This window comes from Lathyrus oleraceus, chromosome 3, assembly GCF_024323335.1.
Source record: "Lathyrus oleraceus cultivar Zhongwan6 chromosome 3, CAAS_Psat_ZW6_1.0, whole genome shotgun sequence".
In the NCBI taxonomy this organism is placed as follows: domain Eukaryota; kingdom Viridiplantae; phylum Streptophyta; class Magnoliopsida; order Fabales; family Fabaceae; genus Lathyrus; species Lathyrus oleraceus.
In genome coordinates, this window is record NC_066581.1 from 206,056,092 (window position 1) to 206,077,821 (window position 21,730).

General features: G+C 32.3%; 1 protein-coding gene across 1 annotated transcript; it reads left to right on the forward strand.

Moving 5' to 3' along the window:
• The first annotated feature begins 514 nt into the window (after positions 1-514).
• On the forward strand, positions 515-6,736 carry LOC127126324 (enhanced ethylene response protein 5). The gene is made up of 12 exons (XM_051055234.1): positions 515-930; positions 1,020-1,113; positions 1,380-1,469; positions 2,122-2,187; positions 2,644-2,733; positions 2,841-2,897; positions 4,283-4,344; positions 4,855-4,942; positions 5,637-5,713; positions 5,809-5,883; positions 5,995-6,100; positions 6,220-6,736. The coding sequence occupies exons 1-12, from the start codon at positions 626-628 to the stop codon at positions 6,349-6,351; spliced, it is 1,242 nt and encodes a 413-aa protein (XP_050911191.1). The 5' UTR covers positions 515-625; the 3' UTR covers positions 6,352-6,736.
• Positions 6,737-21,730: the final 14,994 nt, after the last annotated feature.

Below are 21,730 nucleotides of genomic sequence, written 5' to 3' on the forward strand. Positions count from 1 at the left end.
AAATTAAGTAAATTGGATTCTAAGACTCACCAGGACCCATTAACAGACCTCAGAGTTCATAAAACTACTTACACATCACCCACCATATCTACGACTCATCTATAATCAGACATTTTGCTTGTCTGATCCTATTTTTAAAACAAAATTCCTAATTTATTTCAATTTTAAAAAAATCTTAGAATGTCATATTTAAAAATCCTCTTTGTATACCATCAATCATTCATTGGATTAAGGTTCGCATATTTTTTATTTATTTATTGTTATTTTAATGTACATTAGCCTGATGCACACCTCAATGAATGGACGAAACCTTTTAATTTCAATTTTTTTCTTGAAAATATAATATATTTGAGAATTGATTTTCGGAAGTGAGATATTTGAGAAAAAGTCCTATAACACCATTAAAATTTGAGATTTAAACTTTAATATCTACGACTCTGAATTTAGATATTGAAATTGATTTTAAAAATCCATTATTTAATATGACATCTATTATATAAGGAAAAAGATATGAGAAATACACGTGAGGATTTAAATTTGTAGAAGGGTTAAAAGGTGCCCGAGAAAGCTCAAGTTTTCGATTGCTCTATTACCACTTTCACTTTGAAGCTATAGTTTGACGGCAATGTCGTACTTGAGCATGGGTGAAGCCCATAGAAGAATCACCGAATATCTTAACCGCTTTTCCGACGCCGTTACTTACCAAAACGGAGTTTCCTTCAAATCTCTCTTCGCTCTTTCCTCCAATTCCCACTTTCTTCTATCTCTCGCTGACGCTCTCGCTCTCTTCAACGACGCCAATAGACTCATCAATCAGAACGATAACTACTCTCAGTTCTCCGATATCATCGTTCCCCTCTTCCGATCACTCCAACACTATAAACAGTCCAATTTCGTCGAAACATACAACGCATTCGAAAAAACCGCCAAGTATTATTCATTCATTGATTTGATTATTTTAATTTTAATTGAATTTAACTGAAATTGAAGTGATGAATTGTAATGGTTGAAATTTTCAGTGCGTTTGTTCAGGAGTTTCGTAATTGGGAATCCGCGTGGGCTCTTGAAGCTTTGTTCGTCATTGTTTACGAGATTAGGGTTCTTGCTGAAAAGGTATGTATGTTATGTATCACGCTGAACTTCTTTGTTCCTGTTTTGGTTGATTCTGAGACTCAAAATTGAAAATTGCACTTTTTGAAGCTCTTAAAAATCAATTTTGAGATGGCTAGAATTTTGCACTTACAAAAAAAATACTTTTTATTTTTAAGGAGAAAGACTTCTTAAATATTTTTTTTTATATTTTGCTCATGAGTTTGGTTGGATTTTATGTTATCTTCTTTTATTTAAATGTAGATTTTGTGTTTTTTTTTTGCTTCTAGGCTGATAGACAATTGGCTTCAAATGGAAAATCTCCTGAGAAGTTGAAAGGTGCTGGTTCTTTACTCATGAAAGTTTTTGGAATCCTTGCGGTATGTAAACATTTTTCATCTACCCGTTTTAATTTGAAAACCAATTCCTAACTCAAGTGGTAGAGCTCAATGGAGGTCATAGATTCGAACCACATACTACCATCTAATATTTGCCTATACAAAAAGTTGAATCCCAATTGTGTTTGTTTTTTGAAATTTAGTTTTGCATCACTATTGATTGGTTCAGGAACATTAACCATGCTACTAAACACTTCTAGATAAATATATTTGTTGAGTCAGATGGGTAGCAAAATTAATATATGCAAAATATTTGTTTTGTTGAGATCCCCATGGACCTGATAAATATACTGCAAAAGCAGTTCTTATAATTTATAAAATGTGAAAAATCCTCACCTGTTGAGCTTGCTGTTAAACTTAAGTTCAGTCAATGACTTGGCCAATGTTAGTCTATTATTTCATATATTGTTCTTGGAAAAAAATTGACCCTGTGTCTGTGTCTGCATAGTCTTATGCATATTGTGGACACAGAAGAAATTGTAATCATATCAATCCTTTCTAAGCAAAAATCTTCATGATTTGTATTGTTTTTGTGAAACTTATGCTTCCTTGCTGCATTAAGTGGTTGTGTGAAATTTCACTTTCAGAGGTACTCTACGAGTACTAACTATTTTATAGCTTTATTGTATTCCAGGGAAAAGGTGCTAAGCGTGTTGGAGCATTGTATGTAACTTGTCAGTTATTCAAGATTTACTTTAAGGTATTTATTGTTCCATTTTCCTTCTTATTGTGGATTTATAACACTCTTGTTATGACCTCTTTTGTTGACATGTGTTCGCACTAATCTGAAACTGTAGCATCTAGGATTGATCAAATATACTCCGGCCTGATTTATAAGCAAAAAAGACCAGTTTTACGCTTATTAAGAAATATACTTAAGTGCATTTAAGTTTCTTGATTTTATGTGAGGGAGACAACACAATTACTAGTATACCCTCAATTAAATTGTCTTCTAGTAATAATAAAGTAATTAATGCAAGGATATTTTTGGAATAAAGACATTAAATGCACTTAGATTTATTGACATTTGCTTATATTTAAGGCCAAAAAAATTAGAAGACTTTTGCTTATAAATAAGGCCGGAGGGAGTACATCTTAATTTTTGGCAAGGTTGGAATTTTGACTTTTATTCTATCTATCAACAAATGTTTTGCAGCTTGGTACAGTTCATCTTTGCCGCAGTGTAATAAGAAGTATTGAAACTGCGCGTATATTTGATTTTGAGGAATTTCCTAAAAGAGATAAGGTTAGAATTTGAATACAACACACCTATTTGTGTGTGTGAGCGCACGCGCGCATGTGTATGTGCATGTTAATTTTTTCAAGATTATTTACTTTTATGATGTATTTCAGGTCACTTACATGTACTATACTGGCCGTCTCGAAGTTTTCAATGAAAATTTTCCCGCTGTAAGTATTCTAAATTTCTTTAAAAATGATTTACGACCTGATTGTGTTCTGAATTTTGCACACCTTCTGTAAGCATGTTGCTGGCTTTATAGTTTTCGATAATGTGTCTTCTGGTTTGAATTATTGGCAGTTGATGCTACTTTCAACAGAAAACTGTATTCCTATACAATTGCAATCTCAAATGAATTGAAATATTGCTTCATTATTATTGATGCTGCTGCAGTCATTGTTAATATTATTATGATAAAGGGCATACTTAGTTTGGTCAGAGTTTTGTTAATCACAAAATGACAATGTCAATAAATTTTTATTCAGAAACATTTGAAAAGAAATGACAAAATAGTTATTTTAATTTGTGAAAACATTGGTTTATTTTCATTTTCTAAAATACATGTTTATTTTAATTTGTTAATGAGATATGAGGCTCTTGAAGTGAACCATTGTGATGGAGAGAAGATGAAGTGTTGCTAGGGAGGATGCATTCTAGAAATAATGAAAACAATTACTCTCTCGTTCCTTTATAAGTGTCATTTTTTTATTTTTTACGCATACCAAGAAAGTTAATCATTATTGTTACTTTTTAAACAATAATTCTTCTTTTAGCTATAATACCCTTAATTATTTATTACATTCATTTTACTTTTTCTCTCTCCGTAAGAATTACCTAGGGATAATTTTGACAAAAATGAAATTAATAATACATTGAATTTTTTTTCAAGAAAGTGACACTTAAAAAGAAACGGAGGAAATATTTGACATTTCAATTATTTCCTAAAATTGCACACAACTATTCACTTCAATAGTCTATTATCTCCTTGTTACAAGTAAATTTAACACAACACAACATTGAAAATGAAAATAGAAAATGTTTTCACGAAGTAAACGACACCTATGTAACCATATTACTCCCTCCGTCCCACAATGAGTTGCCCATTTGGAATAAAAGAGTGTCCCAAAACGAATGACCCATTTCAATTTCCAATGCATCTTTTCCAATTTTACCCTCTAATTAATATTACTTTCACTATTTCCAATACATGATAAGGGTACTCTAGAAAAATATTATTCTCTCTCTTTCATTTATTTTTTTTATTCTGCGTGAAATGGTCAACTGGGTCACTCATTGTGGGGCGGAGGGAGTATCAAGATTTTCAAATTATTTACTCTTTTGATGATTGAAAATAACTCCTTTGATAATTAAGAGTTCAAGAGCTGAGCATTATATTGAATATGTTTTCTTTAGAAAATAATTTTATAAAAAAGTGGCATCCTTTTCAATTTTTTCCTCAATTACACTTAGCCAGTCAATCGACTGAAGAAAACATGGAAAACATACTTCTGAATTTTATAAACCACTTATAAATTTTACATCTGTGACTTGACAGGCTGATCATAAATTATCATATGCCTTGAAGCATTGCAACCCACAGCATGAAGCAAATATAAGGTTTGGTTCAGGTCTATCAACTGTGTGTGTACATTGCATTTTCATGAAGTGAGCTTTCATTTAGGTTGTATTTAGTTTGCCTGCAAGTTAAACATGCATTTGTGGATGGGGCAAGACATACCTTTAAAATGTGATTGCTTAGTGCATGCTTTTAGAATTTGTTTCTTAAATCAAACTTCTGCCAATACTTGTTTCTTAAATCAAACTTCTGCCGATACTTTATGAGTTGAATATTCTTATTGGAGCAAAGCCAAAAAGGAAATATTTATGAGTAGGAAACTAGGAATATTTTTTGCTAGTGGGCACCAACCCCCCTTATAAACTGCAATATCCAAATCTTAGCTTCCCACCCTGGTAAAGAGAAGCTGGGACATGAATTGTTCATCTCACTGTTCATCTATGAAGGGCTTTACCAATTTTTTATCTCGTTATTAAAAGATAGAATAGAAAGTCATATTTAACTCTGTCCTCTTATCATAACTATTTGTAACTAGTTTTTGTTTCACACAGGATGATTCTTAAATACCTGATTCCAGTGAAGCTTTCAATAGGCATATTACCCAATCATAGGCTCTTGGAAAAGTACAATCTACTTGAGGTATGTTTGGTGCTTATTGATGATTCGATCTATTCTGCTCTCTCTCTATGGGCTACTATAAATTATAAAGTTTCTGCTCCTACATGTCTTTTTTAATTGTAAACCTTTTAGAGCTCGTTGGTAGCAACTCTAATATTTCCATTTGAACAGTACATAGTTTACTTTTATGACTAGGCTCACTAGTGAGCCACTTCAGATAAGCCAGAACAAATAAAAAGGGACTATTATTTCCCTAGAGCTAGTTTGCAGGTGGTATTCCCATTAAGTGTCCGATGCGATACAACCTTTGTCCCTTTTGTTTAAAATCTTACAATAACCACTCTTTATGACTAAAATAATTCTCTACAAAATCGGATTCTCTCATTGCTGATTATATCCATCATATTTAATGTCTTTACCAGCTAATGTCCTGTGACATGGTCAGTTACCTTTTAAAATTCAATGAACCCTGTTTTTATTGTGGTTAATTTGCTACGAAGTTTGGTTATTCAAAGGGAAAATTTTCAATAAGTAGATCTTTCTAATCAAGCACTCAGAGGGAATAGCAGTTTATGTTTATACTAACTACATCATAGTTTTCCGAAATATACATGCAATAACCTGGCAGCATTTGGTAATTGATGTTTACTGTATTAACATCCATGTGTGCCTCCAAAGTGTCTATATGAGTAATTGTTTTTTTTCTTTTGGACAGTACGGTAATATTGTACAAGCTCTAAAAAGGGGCGATCCTCGGCTTCTTCGACGTGCACTCCAAGATCACGAGGACTGGTAGATTTGCCCATCATTGTTTCATAATGAGGATTGTTGTTCCAAAATTTGCTCTAGAGCACATAATCAAATAATCAAATTCATATTTATTGTAGGTTCTTGAGATCAGGTGTATATCTTGTCCTAGAAAAAATAGAACTTCAAGTATTCCAGAGATTAGTAAAGAAGATGTAAGTATATGGTATCACATTGCCCCCTCTTCCATTTCGATAGATATTATGCTTCATAAGTTACTTAGCTGTATACTCAAATCACTGATTTATTATTGCGCGACATGACAGTTACATAATTCAAAAGCAGAGAGACCCGAGCAGAGCTCACCAGGTGAAGTTGGAGGTTATTGTTAAAGCATTGAAATGGCTTGAAATTGACATGGATGTGGATGAGGTCATTTCTTTAATTTCTTCCTTAGTCTGACCTGCTTTCAATTTGTTTATATCTTTCAAAAAAACAAATAAAGGAAGATATTGCTGTTTTTAATGAATTGATATTTGACGCGCTTGCAGGTAGAGTGCATAATGGCCATGCTCATATTCAAGAATCTTGTGAAAGGTTACTTTGCCCACAAAAGCAAAGTGGCTGTATTGAGCAAGCAAGACCCTTTCCCCAAGTTAAATGGAAAACCTGTCAGTTCATAGGGACCAAAGACATCACTCGAGATTCTGACCTTTGAGGTGCAAGAGAGTCCGGTAATTTTATGAGAGGCTTCTTCGGCCATAAGTTTGTTGTATTGTATGTTCAAGAATGCCCAAATGTATTCTTGTTGTTAAATTGTCACAGCATTGCTTCCGTTTCAAAACAAGCTTCTGTTTAGTAGATATGATAACTTATTCTTGAAATTTGGAGTGTGGTTTAGTTTCCACTTATAGGGTTGTATGCTTCATAAGGGCTACCAGGGGAAGAGGAAGTCACATCCCTGGTTGCAATGACCTTTATTTTAAATTAAGGGTTAATATCCAATTCTTCCTGCATCACCCTGGGGCGAATTTGAAAAGCCTTATAAAAGAAAAACAAATTCCTCAATTTTGTAAAGATTCTCTATTTTTAATCCGGCATTAGAACTACCTAGATAGATATTATAATAAGTATTTTATTTAAGTTTCGTATGATTTTTAAGAAAATGGTTAGATGTGTTAATTTTAATATAAAATTAATATTTTATACATTTAGTATCATTAGGAATGTAAAAGTTAATTAATAGGGGTGAGAAAAAAATAATAAATATTAAAATACTTTTTATGAAATGGAATGAGTATAAGATTTTATTTGTTTTTTTTTTGATGTGATATTTATATTTGGGCAAATATAATAATTATTTATTCAATTTATTTTTAAAAAAATAAAATAAAATAATTGTTTCTGATTAATGTATTTAAATAACCAAAAATACTTAATCAAATTTTTTATAAAAAAAAACCTTGGTTTAAACTTGAATTTTTTTGAAATCTTCATTTTTTTTATCTTATCTTCATCCTTTTTCCATATCAAATTTTAGAAAACTTTGGCTCAAACTCCAAAAATCTAAAAAACATTCCATTTTCATCTTCTTTCTTCATCTTTTTTCCTCTATTTTCTAAATTGTAAATTTTGAACCAACGACTAATAATTTTATTAAACAATTTCATTGAGGCTCAGTCTTGAAATTTCAATGAGGTTCAATCTTGAAGTTTTATTTTTTTATTGTTCTAACATGAGTTTGAAAGATGTGGGTTATTGTTATGAGTGCTTTGTATATGGATAGTTTGATTTATTGGTTTCTACCAAGGATTCGGGTGGTTGGACTAAGAAGAAGACACATAAATGAAAATGGGAGAAGAAGACATATATATGAATTTGAAGGTTGAAAAGACAAAAAAAAACTTATTATTTTAATAGTAAAAGAGACACATGCTCTCATTTTTTATTATGAAAAAATAAAGATGGTAAAAAGACATATACATCGTCGATCTGTTTGTGTCTGTTTGCAACTTCATGAAAAGGACCATTCATGATGGGGATGATTCCGATATGTCCATCTTATAGATTTTTTTTGTTGGGTTTTAGTTTGGTGTAATATCGCCCTTTGAAGGAATTTTGTATTATTGTCTTTTCGAGGGTTTCAAGTAAAATATTTATGTTTTTGATAGTATGTTTATCAATTTTTGTGTGATAAATAATCTTGAATGTCTTTTTCTAGCTTGTGCAACGATTCATTTTCTTTCATAATGTTGTCTAGAAGGGTGACAACGATTCCTTATCCAAGATCGAGCAAGATTGTCTCATAGGCGACAATGATTCCTCATCAAGGATCAAGCAAAGTTGCCTCATAGGGAGGAAATGGCTCCTCGTCAAAGATCAAACAAAACTGTATTGGAGGGCGACAATGATTTCTTATCAGGGATTAAGTGAAATTGTATCTTAGGGTGACAATGATTCTTCATTTGGGACAAAGCAAGATTGTCTTAGAGAGAGGCAATGTGATTCCTTATCATAGATCAAGCAAAGTTGTCTCATAGGGCAACAATGATTCTCAGTAAGATTCCGACAAAGATATCGTGTATGATAACAATGATATTATGTAGAGTTCAAGCAAAGATACCTCATATGACTTAATGATATCGTTGAGTCTTTTTTTCGTTTCACAACATTTTTTGAGGCAAGTTCATTCGACTTTGTTTTTTTTTATTTGTGACGCATTAGCTTTCGACTTTGTGATAGATAAGTCATTTTGATCGTTTATACTTCACCATTTTTTTATAAGTTTGTAATATGATTAATTTAATTTTCATATTAGTTATAAAAATTATTTATATTTGTACTATTTTGAAAAGAGTCATTTTATAACAAATGCATATGAGAGAGCTTTTTTTAGTTTACAAGGCAAGGCATGATTTTTCAACAACAAAAATTCTCATTCCGAAGTGGCCATCAAATATATATATATATATATATATATATATATATATATATATATATATATATATATATATATATATAATATATATATATATATATATATATATATATATATATATATATATATATATATATATATATATTATATATATATATATATTGTATTGATTTAAAAATGAGGAGTTTTGTAAGAGATTAATTAAAGCTTAGATGTCATATAATATGTACATTTGTTAAATGGAGAAAACATGTCAAAGAAAAAGAATTTGATTGGCAATATCGTTTTTTGAATAGGATGAATGCGTTTGACAAATTGAATGAGATTGAAAATGAATCAAATAGGAAAAAGTTTAATAAATAAGCATCCATATATTTAGATGGTGTCACACATTTTAATGTGATTTTGTTTGTACACTCAATTATGTGGCGATAATATCGCATTTATGAAAATGGAATTATTTTAAAATAAATTTTATATTTGATCCAGCGTTAAAAAATGTGATTTGTTTTAAAATAGTGCATTAATAGAAATATACAAAATCTGTCTGAATATTTATTCTGACACACCTTTGACTCAAAATTAACCTCGTTTTACCATCATACTTTGTACTAAAGGTGTCTCCAGATATTAATATCCGGACACACCCCTAACTCAAAGTTAACATAGTCTAACCAATATGCTTCACGCACAAGGTGTGTTTGGATATTTATTTTAGAAATACCTTTGATTTAAACTAACCTCTTCCAACCAACAATATTTGGACAATAATTGACAAATATAATCATGACTCAAAATTAACATAGTGTGGCATTGACGTCATGTACGAGTGGAAAACTCTATAATACCATTGGTTGTAACTGTATATAGTATTCCAGGACTAGAATCTGGCATACTATATACATTCTTTGGTTCCAAATGTACATGGTACTCCATAAATATACAATATTGGAAACGCAACTAAGGTGGGGTTCCTAGGGATGCCCTCATGCCTCAATACTTGGTTAGGTAGACACAAGTACGTTAATTGAGACCCAGAAGCCACCCATCTAGAGTACCATAAGATCTCCTTAAAAGGTAGTATCTGATTTTGCTCACTGTATGGTGTGAAACAAATATCTTCTACCAGAATGCAATCAATAATGTGTATGTATGAATGAGTCTCTTGATTTCCCCTATGTGGAGTAATCAAACAAGCATGAGGCAACTCTTAATTGTAGTCGTTAACAATTTGTTGTTGGGGAAAATATGGTAGTCGGGTGGTCTAGAATGGGGGGTTGAGTAGACCGTTCCCAAAAAATCAATTTTCAAAATTAGAGTTTAAGAAAAAAGTTTGTCGTGGTGATTTGTGCAATGTTCGAGAAAGTTCTATTAATCGGAACGAGGAAGTTGATGTATGATGAGAATATAGTAAAGTTGCACATCTCTAATATATTCAAGGGGAGAACCCAATTACGGTCATTTTGATTGTCTTATAAGTTTTCTTATCGTTTATCATTGTTTATTGAGTCTCCTTCGCAGTTGCATATCACTCGTTTTAGCATGCATAATTCAATTGTTTGTATTTGAGTATGATCATTATACTTTTAGTCAATTGCTTGAGTTAATGGAACAAGAACCATATTTGAGGTTAGTTCAGGTTGATTGGGAAGTGAAATCTCAAACTATTTTGAAAAACTTGAAAATTTTGAGATTTATTGTGTGTGTGACTCGAGTCACTCACAATCTATGACTTGAATCAGATCAAACAGAGGAGAACAAGAAGATTCCAGTATCTATGACTCAAATCATAATTCACATAGATTAGAATCATGCAACACTGTGACTCAAATCACAAGTTGTACATGACTCGAATCACAAATCTCTTGTTGGCCACTGCCTCATTTTACTCTAATCACACATCTTATATGACTCGAGTCATAAGTTGTTTCACTTTTTCCTATTTGGTTCTGACCAATTTTACTCGAGTCAAGCTTTGTACATGACTCAAATCATGAGCCTTCATGACTCGAATCACATCTATAACATGGCTCAGATCACAGGAAATGAGTCATTTTTCTTTATGTTGATCTTATTCCACTTTACTTGCTCATTTGACTCAAATCACAAATGCTCTTGAATCGAGTATAACAACCATTTTTCATCGATCTTTTTGCATAATCTCCAACATATATAAAAAAATTTATCACCTTATTTTCATAAATAAATTTCATAATAAACATTATGATTTTTTTGAAATCAACAACCTTTTTTTTTAAAACCCAAAATCTCTTGCAAACAAAATTTCTTTCATTTCAACCTCTAGTTTGATTTCAGATCTTGATCATGGAGATTTGGAATTATTTAGGGAGACATGTCTTGAAACTAACATTTCTTGAAGTATTTGTTAAGATTTTCAAAAAGATTGCAAGATTGTGGTTGTTGTGACTGGTTGTGACAAACTCCAGCGAAAAGAAAGAGGTTATTCTCTCCAGGTTAACCTTGGTAATGTTGTATGGAAGCCTACAAACAGAGTAAAAGTTTTTGCATAATCTCCAAAGGTGATTTCCACATACAAAGACTTAGTTGGTGAAGCTGGAAGATTCAATAAGCGAGAATCGAGTAAAGATTTTGCAAAAGAGTTCGACTTTAAGTTGTATATAAGTCAAGATCCAGATAAGGGACTTATTTTTATTAACATTATTGTGGGTTAGTGATTGTATCAACTCGTTACTATTTGTAAAAACATATTGGAATATCTACTTTCAATAGAAAACCATTGGAAAGTGGAATAGGCTCATGCGAGGACGATAGAGTTGAACCACTTTACATCTTAGTGTTATCTCTCTCTCTCTCTCTCTCTCTCTCTCTCTCTCTCTCTCTCTCTCTCTCTCTCTCTCTCTCTCTCTCTCTCTTTATCCATTGCATTTTAATTTTCATAGGTTATTGCATGTTTAGGTTATCGTTTCTCAGTGTAGTTTATTGTTAATTCTACTGGTATATATTTATTACATAAGCTTAAGTTTTTTTAGAATTGAACCTAATTGAGTTTTAGTGATGATTAAAATATGTGGACTATTGTTGTTAGAATCCTACAATAATTGAACTTTTGTAAGAAACACATCTCGTGTAATTTACGAACTATCAATTGAATATAGTGTGTAGCTTTTTTTTATTGTCTTTGAACAATCTGTGATATTTGTGAATTGTGTATTTGTAATCGTGATTGATTTCCAATTGAAGCATAAGATCTCTATTTTTGCTTTAAGACTTCCACGTGTTTGAAAAACTTTGATACTTCTTTTTGAAAAACGTTAGTTTTTTTTAAAAGGGTCTATTCACCCCCCCCTCCCCTCCCCTCCCCTATAAACCATTTCTCTACTCCATATTCCTACCGAATAATTGGCCTCAAAGATTATCTTTTGATCATGTATAAGCGACTTAAAATTTAGGAATATGGCTGATGATGATGATCTAAAATGAGCATATAATAGAGCAACAACTTTTAAAGGTGAGAATTATGCTTATTGGAAAGAAAACATGTACGCTCTTTTACTATCAGTTGACAAAAATTTATGTGTAACCGTCACCTAAGGGCCTTTTATCCCGAAATAAGACAATGGCGTTGTTAAAAACCCTAAGGATTGGACAAATGATGAAACTAGAAAGACTTCATATGATTTGAAGGAGAGGAACACACTTATCTCATCTTTAAGTTTTAGAGTATGTTTGGATGAAACATTTTAATGAGGGAAAGTATTTTTTTGAATGAATTTAAAATGACTTGACCAAAATCCATTGTTTGGATTTTAAAAAATGAGAATTGTTAAAATGATGTAAAATTATGAAGTATTTTATTCAAGTTAAATTTAAGAAACTTCAAATGACACCAAAAAGTAAAGAATTTAAAATTGCCCATTCACTCTATATAATATGAATGTTGAATTGTTTATTATTAATTTTTAAAATTTTGCAAGATGGTCATCATATTTTATGAAAATTTCAAATTCACTCCCAGAATTTTCATAAATTGCAAATAAGTCCTTAATAATTTTCAAATTTTACCAATTGGTCCCTTTAAATTTTCAAAAATTATACTTTAGTCCCTATTTTTCATATTTAATTTGGCCTAAAAGTTTTAAAATTTATGAAAATGACCCCAAAAATTTAATAAATAAATCATTTTAATATTTCATCTAAACAAAACTATTTAAAAACTAATGAATTTCAATTGAATCATTTGAATTACTCTGAATTTTGAATTTCTTAAAAATTCTCAATTACCTCATCCAAACACACTCTTAAAGTATTATACTTAATTTCACATCATAAAAGGGCACAAACTATGTGTAACACTCTTCAAACCCTTAATGAGAGAACTGAGGACGTTAAGGATTCTAAGATCAACATGTTAATAGAGGAGTTCGAACTTTTCCGTATGGGACCCGAAGATTTTGTGGATTCCATGCAGACTAGGTTCCTTCACTTAATCAACAAACTAAACAACTTAGGAAAGTCCTTTTCTAACAAAGATTGTGTTAACAAAATATTAAGGTATATGTGCAAGGAATGTCAACCAAAGGTTACCGCCATAAAAGAATCTAATGATCTTTGTACTTTGAACATCATAAAACTGTTTAGGAAACTTGTTGAACATGAAAATGAGCCGAAACAACTCGCGGATAGCAAAGTGAAGTCGAAAAAGAAAGAGAAAGGTAAATAAGAGAAAATGGGTCTTTATTTAAAATCTTAGTCATCTAAAGTGAAAAAATCAAAGGAAGTAAGTGATAATTCTGACAAAGAAGCTCCTAAAGAAGATGTGGTTTATTTGTTAGACGCTACAATCGGTAATTGAAAAGAAAAAAACTCAAGCATTTCGACAAAGGTTTGGTAAATTTTAAAAATACTCACCCACCTAAAATATGAGAACACAAGAAAAGGATGATGATATCACATGTTATGAGTGAGAAAAATCAGAACATTATAGAACTACTTGTCCAAGTCTCACTAAGAATCATAGAGAAGGATAAGGAATTTTATAAGATGAAAGGCAAAAGCGCCAAAGGTCATAGAGCTTATATCGTGTGGGGAGAAGAGGATGGGAGCTCATCCTCGTATTCTTGCTTGATCTTGGATGATGAATGTGTTAATATATGTTTAATGGCACAAAAGAAAAGTGAAGACTCACATGTATACAATTCTGATCCTGAAGATGGACTTTCATATAGAAATTTGTCAAAAGCTTTTAATGATATGTTTGCGGATTTGATAAACGTTTTTAAGAGAAAATTTCTCCAAAAATAAATGATTTTTAAAGTTGAAAAGGAGATAAATGATCCTAATAACACTTTAGATTCCTTAAAGGAAATACTTACATCTCTAGTTGATTAATGTTTTAATGTTTCAGATACATTAGCTGAAAAGGTATAAAAAGTATAGTATGTTACTTGTCCAACTTTAAAACTTGAAATCGAAAATCTCAAAGGACAATTAACACATGTTGTTTCACTATCTTCTACTAGTTATACTTCTTTAAGTGATAGAGGGAAATTTTTTAAGAAAACCCTTATCGTTGCTAGAAGAAATGGAAAAGGTACTTATTCTAAAGTTATATATCCTTATTATGGTGATAAGGGACATGTTAGGTCTCTTTGTCATATTAGAAATGTTCAAGTTCATAGTGGTAAAATGACATGGGTGCCTAAGTGCTCTTTAACTAACCCCAAAGGACCCATTAGTTGGGTACCTAAGCTGCCTATTTGATTGCCTGCAGGAAAGTTTTGTCTCCGCGAAAAGGTTATGGTTCCTAGATAGTGGATGCTCAAGACACGTGACGCGAGACACTTAGATGTTCATTAATTTCAGTGAGAAGGGAAATGGCCATGTCATGTATGGGACCAACACAATAGGTAAAATTTTAGGAGAATATGTTATGGAAAATTCCTATACAATCACTATAGAATGTGTGATTTTAGTTAAAAGGCTTAAACACAATTTACTTAGCATTAGTCAATTATTTGACAAGTGGTACTTTGTGGTTTTTGGTACCCTAAATTTCTTAATTTGAGCATAAGGCAAGTAAAGACCTTGTGTTTAAGGGTTTTAGGATTGATAATGTCTATATACTTGGGTTGGATGATGTGTCAATGCATGGAGCAAAATTCTTAGTTAGCAAGAGTGGGGATTCTTGGCTATAGCATAGGTGCTTAAGCCATATGAATTTTAAATTAATGAATAAAATATAATCCAAGATTCTAGTAATTAGCCTTCTAAAGATTAGATTTTCAAAAGACAAACTATATGATGCTTGCCAAATGGGAAAGCAAACGAGATTTTCGTTTAAATTAAAAAAGTTTGTTTCGACATCAAAATCTCTTGAGCTTCTCCATCAATACTTGTTTGGACGTTCAAGGACAAAAACTTTATGAGGTAATTATTACAGGTTTGTAATTGTGGATGACTACTCTAGATTCACTTGGACATTATTTTTGACCCATAAGGATGAAACTTTTAAGGCTTTCATTAATTTTGCTAAGCTTGTCCAAAATATTTTTGATTTGAAAATTGTCACACTCCGTAGTGATCCTGGTGGTGAATTTGAAAACCATAAATTTCAAAACTTTTGTAATGAAAAGGGGATTTCTCATAACTTTTTCATGTCCGATAACTCCATAACAAAATGGTATTGTTGAGCATAAAAACCCAATTTTAGAAGAATTGACTTGGACCATGATATGTGAAATGAGCTTGCTTAAGTACTGGACGAATGGGATTAATATCGCATGTCATGTCTTAAACAGGGTGTTCATTCGATCAATCCTAGAGAATACACCTTATGAGTTACTTAAAGATAGGAAACAAGCATTTCTTACTTTCGTGTTTTCAGTTGCAAATGTTGCATTTTAAACAACGAAAAGAACAATTTTGGTAAATTTGATGCTAAGTTCGATGAAAGAATATTCTTAGGGTACTCATTTTCGATTAAAGCTTATAGAAGTTACAATCATAGAACATATTAGGTTGAAGAATCCATTCATGTTACATTTGATGATTCCTCACCCTAAAATATGGGGAAAGGTATTTAATATGATATTTTAGGTGTGATAACAGAGAATTTGATCAACGAAGAAAGTCCCAAAGCACTAGTAGGACATGTCACTTATTTGGAAACTATTTAGTTTATTGGCATAGTAAGAAGAAACACAACATTTCTTTTTCTACCGCCGAGGCTAAATACGTAGCATGTGGTAGTTGTTATGCATAAGTCTTATGTCTAAAGCAACAATTTTTAGAAGGTAGTCATTATCAGTAACTTGTGTTTCTTCTTCGACTTCTTATGGATTATACAATTGAACATCATTGTGTTCCACCTCAATAGGAATCTCTTCTTATTCTTGCTCTTCTTCATAGATCTTTTCATTTTGACTCGCGTAATCAATTTTCATGAACGCCATTTATGCTTCATTGGAAACTACATCACCGCTTGTGATACACCTTATGTGACCTAATTCTATGAACCACAAACTATAGGCTTTAACTCCCTCAGGATATCCAATGATCATGCATCTGAGAGATATAGGTTTGACTTTGTCTTGCCTAATGTGATCATAGGCTACAACTAAATACTCTAAGTATGTCAAAATTAGGTGGATATCCCAATCAGAATTCTTCAGGCGCCTTTATCCTCAAAGTAGTTGAGGAACACCTATTTATCACTTATTTTGTTGTCACAACAACCTTAATCCAAAACACCTTATTCAATCCAACATTATCCAACATGCATATAACCCTTTCCAGGATAGTTCAATTGAATCTTTCATCCATGCCATTTTGCTGAGAAGTACCTGTTATAGTTTTGTGCCTAGCAATACCAAACATCGTACAATAACTGTTGAAAGCTTTATTGTAAAACTTAAGGCCATTATCAATCCTTAACCTCTTGACCTTCCTATCAGTATAATTTTCCATCAGAGTCTTCCAACTTTTGAAATTTTCAAAAGTTTCATCTTTAATCTTCTGAGTAAATATACATAACTTTCTGGGATAATCATCAATTATGGATAGAAATACATTGCACCTGAGTGTGAAGGATTTCTTGCAGGTCCCAAAAGATCAACATAAATGTAATTAAGGGATTCATGTGTTCTTTGTTTGCCAAAAGATCAACATGATCAAGGGGTTAATAGCTACATAGGAAGGCTTGGAGCAGAATTGGTGTTATTGGAAGGTTCAAGAAACATATTCTAGTAAAGATTACGTAGAAGAGTTTGACAAGTTTGTTAGATACAAATCAAGATCCAAATTAGGATATTTATTTTCTCAACTGTAAATTATGGATTAATGATTGTATGGACTCTTGGAAATATTTGTCAAATAACAAAGAATTATGCAGGTTCCAATTGGTAACCATTGAAGAGTGCACGTAGGCCAAGCGAGGATAAATGTTGAAGCACTATAAATATCAGTGTCATCTTTCTAACTTTACTCTTTCCATAGTGATTTCATGCTAGGTTTTTCAATTCTATCGTATTATATCGTTTTGTTGTTGATAGAGATTAATTACATAAAGCTTAGGTTTTGTTGGAATTGGACAACTAGTCAAGCTAGTATTGTGATTGATAAATCTGAAATTGAATTGAATTTGTAATCCACATTGAATAAATCATGTACACTTCTTGTGACTACACAACTTGAATTAATTCATGCCAAATGTTTCATTATGTATAATCTTGGATATTTGTGAAATGAACTATGTGTTTGCTTGATCATAATCGATTTTGTATAATTTTCATTTTCGTTATAAACCTTCTGCGCGCAACTCATTTTGAAAACACTCTGATTTTGGAAAAGAGCGGTTGCATTTTTTAATTTGGGTCTATTCACTCCCTCTTGACTATTTTTATACATCCGTATTTACACCCAACATCTTCCATACAAGAGAGTTTCTTTGAAGTGAGCATGAGATCTTGGTAAATCACATAACAACAACAACACTTGATCTTCATTATCAATCTTGACATCGATATTCTCAAGATCAAGATTCAACTTGTTAAACATATGTAACCGCTCAACCAAGACTTTGTCTTCACTCATCTTAAATGAATAGAAAGTTTGCTTCAGGTAGAGGCGATTGACCAAATATTTGGTCATATACAAACCTTCGAGTCTGCTCCACACACCCACTGCAGTTTCTCCTATGAAACTTGCCTCAGAATCTTATCACCAAGGCTCAAGATGATTTCATTATGGGATTTCTCCACCATCGTCATCTTATCATTCTCCGTTAGGTCTGCATCCATTCTTTATAATCTCTTCAACGCTTATAACAAACTTGGTGAGTAAGAAGAGCTTGCATATTCAAGCGTCATAATCTGAAATCATTCACACATGTGAATTTTCCAATCTCATATTTCATTGACGACATCTTGATCCATGCCCACCGCACTAGTTTGTTGAGATAACCGATGCACCATGAATAAAGCAATATTGTGAGAAAGACAACTTTTCTTGAACAAACACAAGAAAATGATTCAATTACGAAGAGAGCGAAAAGAAATAGATGAGGGAAGAAAGGAATATAATTGGTTAAATTAGTTTTCTATTCAATATTTCAATTAGGGTTAAAATATTACAAGTGAATAACAACTTAAAATCTACTCTAACAAACTAGAGTACAACCTATATATAGACTCCTAGTATATGTATGTCATTTATGATAATAACACTCATACATGACATACATAACTATTACATAATAAAATACATATCTAACTTAAGTCACTGCATGCTAGATCACACTTCGACTATAACATGCATCTCTTCGACTACTGCACGCTAGATCAGACTTCAACTATTGCATGCCACAACCCAGTCAAACTAAAAGGCTACCCATGTCAAGACTACATTTCGATCTAAAATACCACACAAATAAAATAAACATACCACTAAAAACAAAATGGTCTACAAAATCCTTCCTTGCTCGACCATTTTTGTGGGTGGGGCATGATTCTTTTGACTATTATAAGTACGCGATGTTCTTCGTTTGGCCCTTATTTTGCACTTTTCCATTTATCGCATGAATTATCAAGTTTTGTGTGCCTATCACATCTTATGACACATTCCTCACACATACTTTTTTTACTTGACTAACCTAAAAGGTATGAGTTATGGAAAATTCAACAGCTTGACGTTATCGATTAACAAGTTAATGTCAATTATTTCTAAGTTAATTATTTTTAAGTTTAGTCAATTTTTAATTTATACATCAAAGAAGAAAGATCCAAGCTAGAAGTCCCAAACCCAAATACACACCGAGGTAGTTAGAATCATAGACATTATATCATACACACCAGGTAAGTACTGGAGTAGTGTAGTATAACATAGGGGTGTTCAAAACCAAACCAACCCAATAGAAAACCGCAAACCAAACCAAACCAAATCGAAACCGCAAAAAATCGCATTTGGTTCGGATTCGTTTGGGTCATTTTTTAATAAAACCGCACGGTTTGGTTTGGTTTGCGGTTTGTATTTTGCAAACCGAACTAAACCAAACCAAACCGCATTATGTTACGACCCAAAGTTCACTTATCCCACATCCAACCCAAACCTCAAACCTAGTATGCCTTAACCCTACAATTACAAACGATTTTCTCTTAATCACACTTAGGATTTCAATTTCAACCTTATTAAATCTCTCATAGTAGTATCACACATTCTTCTCATCTTCTTTTCCATGTAGGTCTCGCCTATTCTACTCTAATAAGTCATCTATTATGTTCTTTCTTTTTTATCTTTTATGTTACTATTTTCTCTTCCAATTACGTTTTTATTGCACTTTTCTTCTCAATCTCGCATCTCTTATGTTCTTTTTTTCATCTTCTCTAATCTCTCATCTCATATGTTTTTTATGTTTTATTATAATGTCTTTGATATTATTTTATGCTACTATTTATATTTGTTTTTTATTTCACTTTTGTATAATCTGGTTTTTTGTATATTGAATGAAAAGATTTTGTCTAATTATGATGAATTTTGATGTTATTTAGTAATATATGAATGACTAAACACAAAGTTATGTCATTATAAAAAATATTATAAAAATGACTCAATAAAAATATTATAAAAAACCGAACCAACCGAACCAACCCAAACCGCATTGATTTGGTTTGGTTTGGTTTGGTTTTATTTCTAAAAGTCAACCGAACCAAACCGAACCGCATGCTTTTTTCTCTTGCGGTTCGGGTGATTTTTATCGCAAAAACCGCCCAAACCGCACCGCGAACACCCCTAGTATAACAATTAATGAAAACCCCACGCAATTTAGATTAAGATAAGCCTTTATTTTCCTCACTTCAACTTTTAAGCCTAATGACCAGTGCATTTTGATGCACATTCTTCTACTATTCTACTTAGGCAACTCTATAATTTATTCTATTATTTTACTATTTTAGTGTGTTTTTATATTTAAGTTTATTTTTTGACTTTATTTTATTTTTGTACTTTATTTTCAGCATAAACAATTATTTGATACCTTGCCACTATGTAGATCATAACTTGAGCTATATGAGTCGGATTGACGCATCCTAATATGCATTGGAAAGCTAAGAGAAAGAACTATAAGTTTCATGTTTATACAATCTTCAAGCATTATAGGACAATAAACACCTTGGTGACACAACAACCATCTCATCTTGTGCTCTACCTGATGAGCACCACATGCCCGACTATGGACATTCGACACAGCCAAATATGCCTTACTTTCACCAAGGCATTTAACTAAAAAAGACCTCAGGCATTTTCTTACACAATTCGTTTCCTACGGCCATGTAGCTCAGAGATATATATTTAACTTTTCGATCAGTCGAACCAACTGGATTTTTTAAGTAACTGACTATTGGCTTTAGTGTCAACCAAATTTTCAATGGCCAGGATCTTAAAGTTCTATGGATCTATTGAACCTAACTTAGTCATTTCTAGATCCGATGGGGATAGTCTTGTCAACTTCACTCTCCCCCAAACTTCAATCAAGTCCTTTAGTTTCTCTTTAGACACTTTATACCCTAAGGTAATTTGCGCTAATTCATCCACCTCTTGATTTTCAAGTTTAGGGATATGTTGGATATCCATAAAATCGAAACACTTGATGAGTTGATTCACTATAACAAAATACATGATTAAGTTTTCATTAATACATTTTTATTCCTTAGTTATCAACTTCACTACCAATTCAGAGTCTCCTCTTATTTCGATCGGATTTGCCCCCAAATCTAACAAGATTTCAAGTCCGACTATCAAAGCGTCATACTCAGCTTCATTATTTGAGCAATTGCCCTCAATTTTATATTTGAACTTGGTCGAAATCTTGTTTGAAGAAACAATCAAAATCCCAACACCAGTCTCATTCCTAATGGAACCATTTAAGTATAACTTCCAAGGCTCTATTTCCAAATAGTTCAAAGGCGTCTTGACTATCGCGTGTGTAACACCTCAAAATTTGCCCTCCTCTCTTGGGACTAGCATATCATATTGCATATCATTTTTAGGTCATTAGTCATTGCATATTGCATATCATGTGGTTACATTGTGCAAGCCATTCTCACAAGTCTTGATCAGGAGATAAGAGGTCAAGTGCAAGCTAGGGTTTCATTGGACTGGTCAGCAATCATCTGAGGATGTGGAGGTCCAAATTAGGGTTTCATGATTCTCAAAGGGTATTGGTCTTCCATCTTGTTTGAAATGATTCATCATCATCATCCTGGCTTGTCATCATCAAGTATTGAAGCTGATTCCTTGAGATTAGGGTTTTGACCACTGGTCAACCCTAATCAGTTGCATTGGGCCAATCAGGGCATAGCAAGGAGATGGGGTCTATGATGGACATGAGGATTATTCCATGATTTTATTGAGCTTATTGAGGCTAGGGTTTCATCCTTGAGCCATTTCATCAGAGAATTGGAGCTCAGATTGATCTATGCATTGCCAAATTCATCTATCAGTTGAAAAGTCAACTGTGGTCAACTGTACATGATTTTATGGATTTGGAGGTGGGAGAGAGTTGGATGCACTTCATTCATGTTGAAACAAGTGTTATTTGACATTTCAAAGCTCAAGAATGGAGAAAATCAAGTCAGGACAAAAACTGCCAA

Bases quoted from the DNA above. Each gene is read 5' to 3' on its own strand.
- LOC127126324 (XM_051055234.1), top strand. From the start codon at position 626: ATGTCGTACTTGAGCATGGGTGAAGCCCATAGAAGAATCACCGAATAT. The intron at 1,470-2,121 runs GTATGTAAACAT...ATTGTATTCCAG, and splicing joins AAGTTTTTGGAATCCTTGCG to GGAAAAGGTGCTAAGCGTGT. The intron at 5,884-5,994 runs GTAAGTATATGG...GCGACATGACAG, and splicing joins CAGAGATTAGTAAAGAAGAT to TTACATAATTCAAAAGCAGA.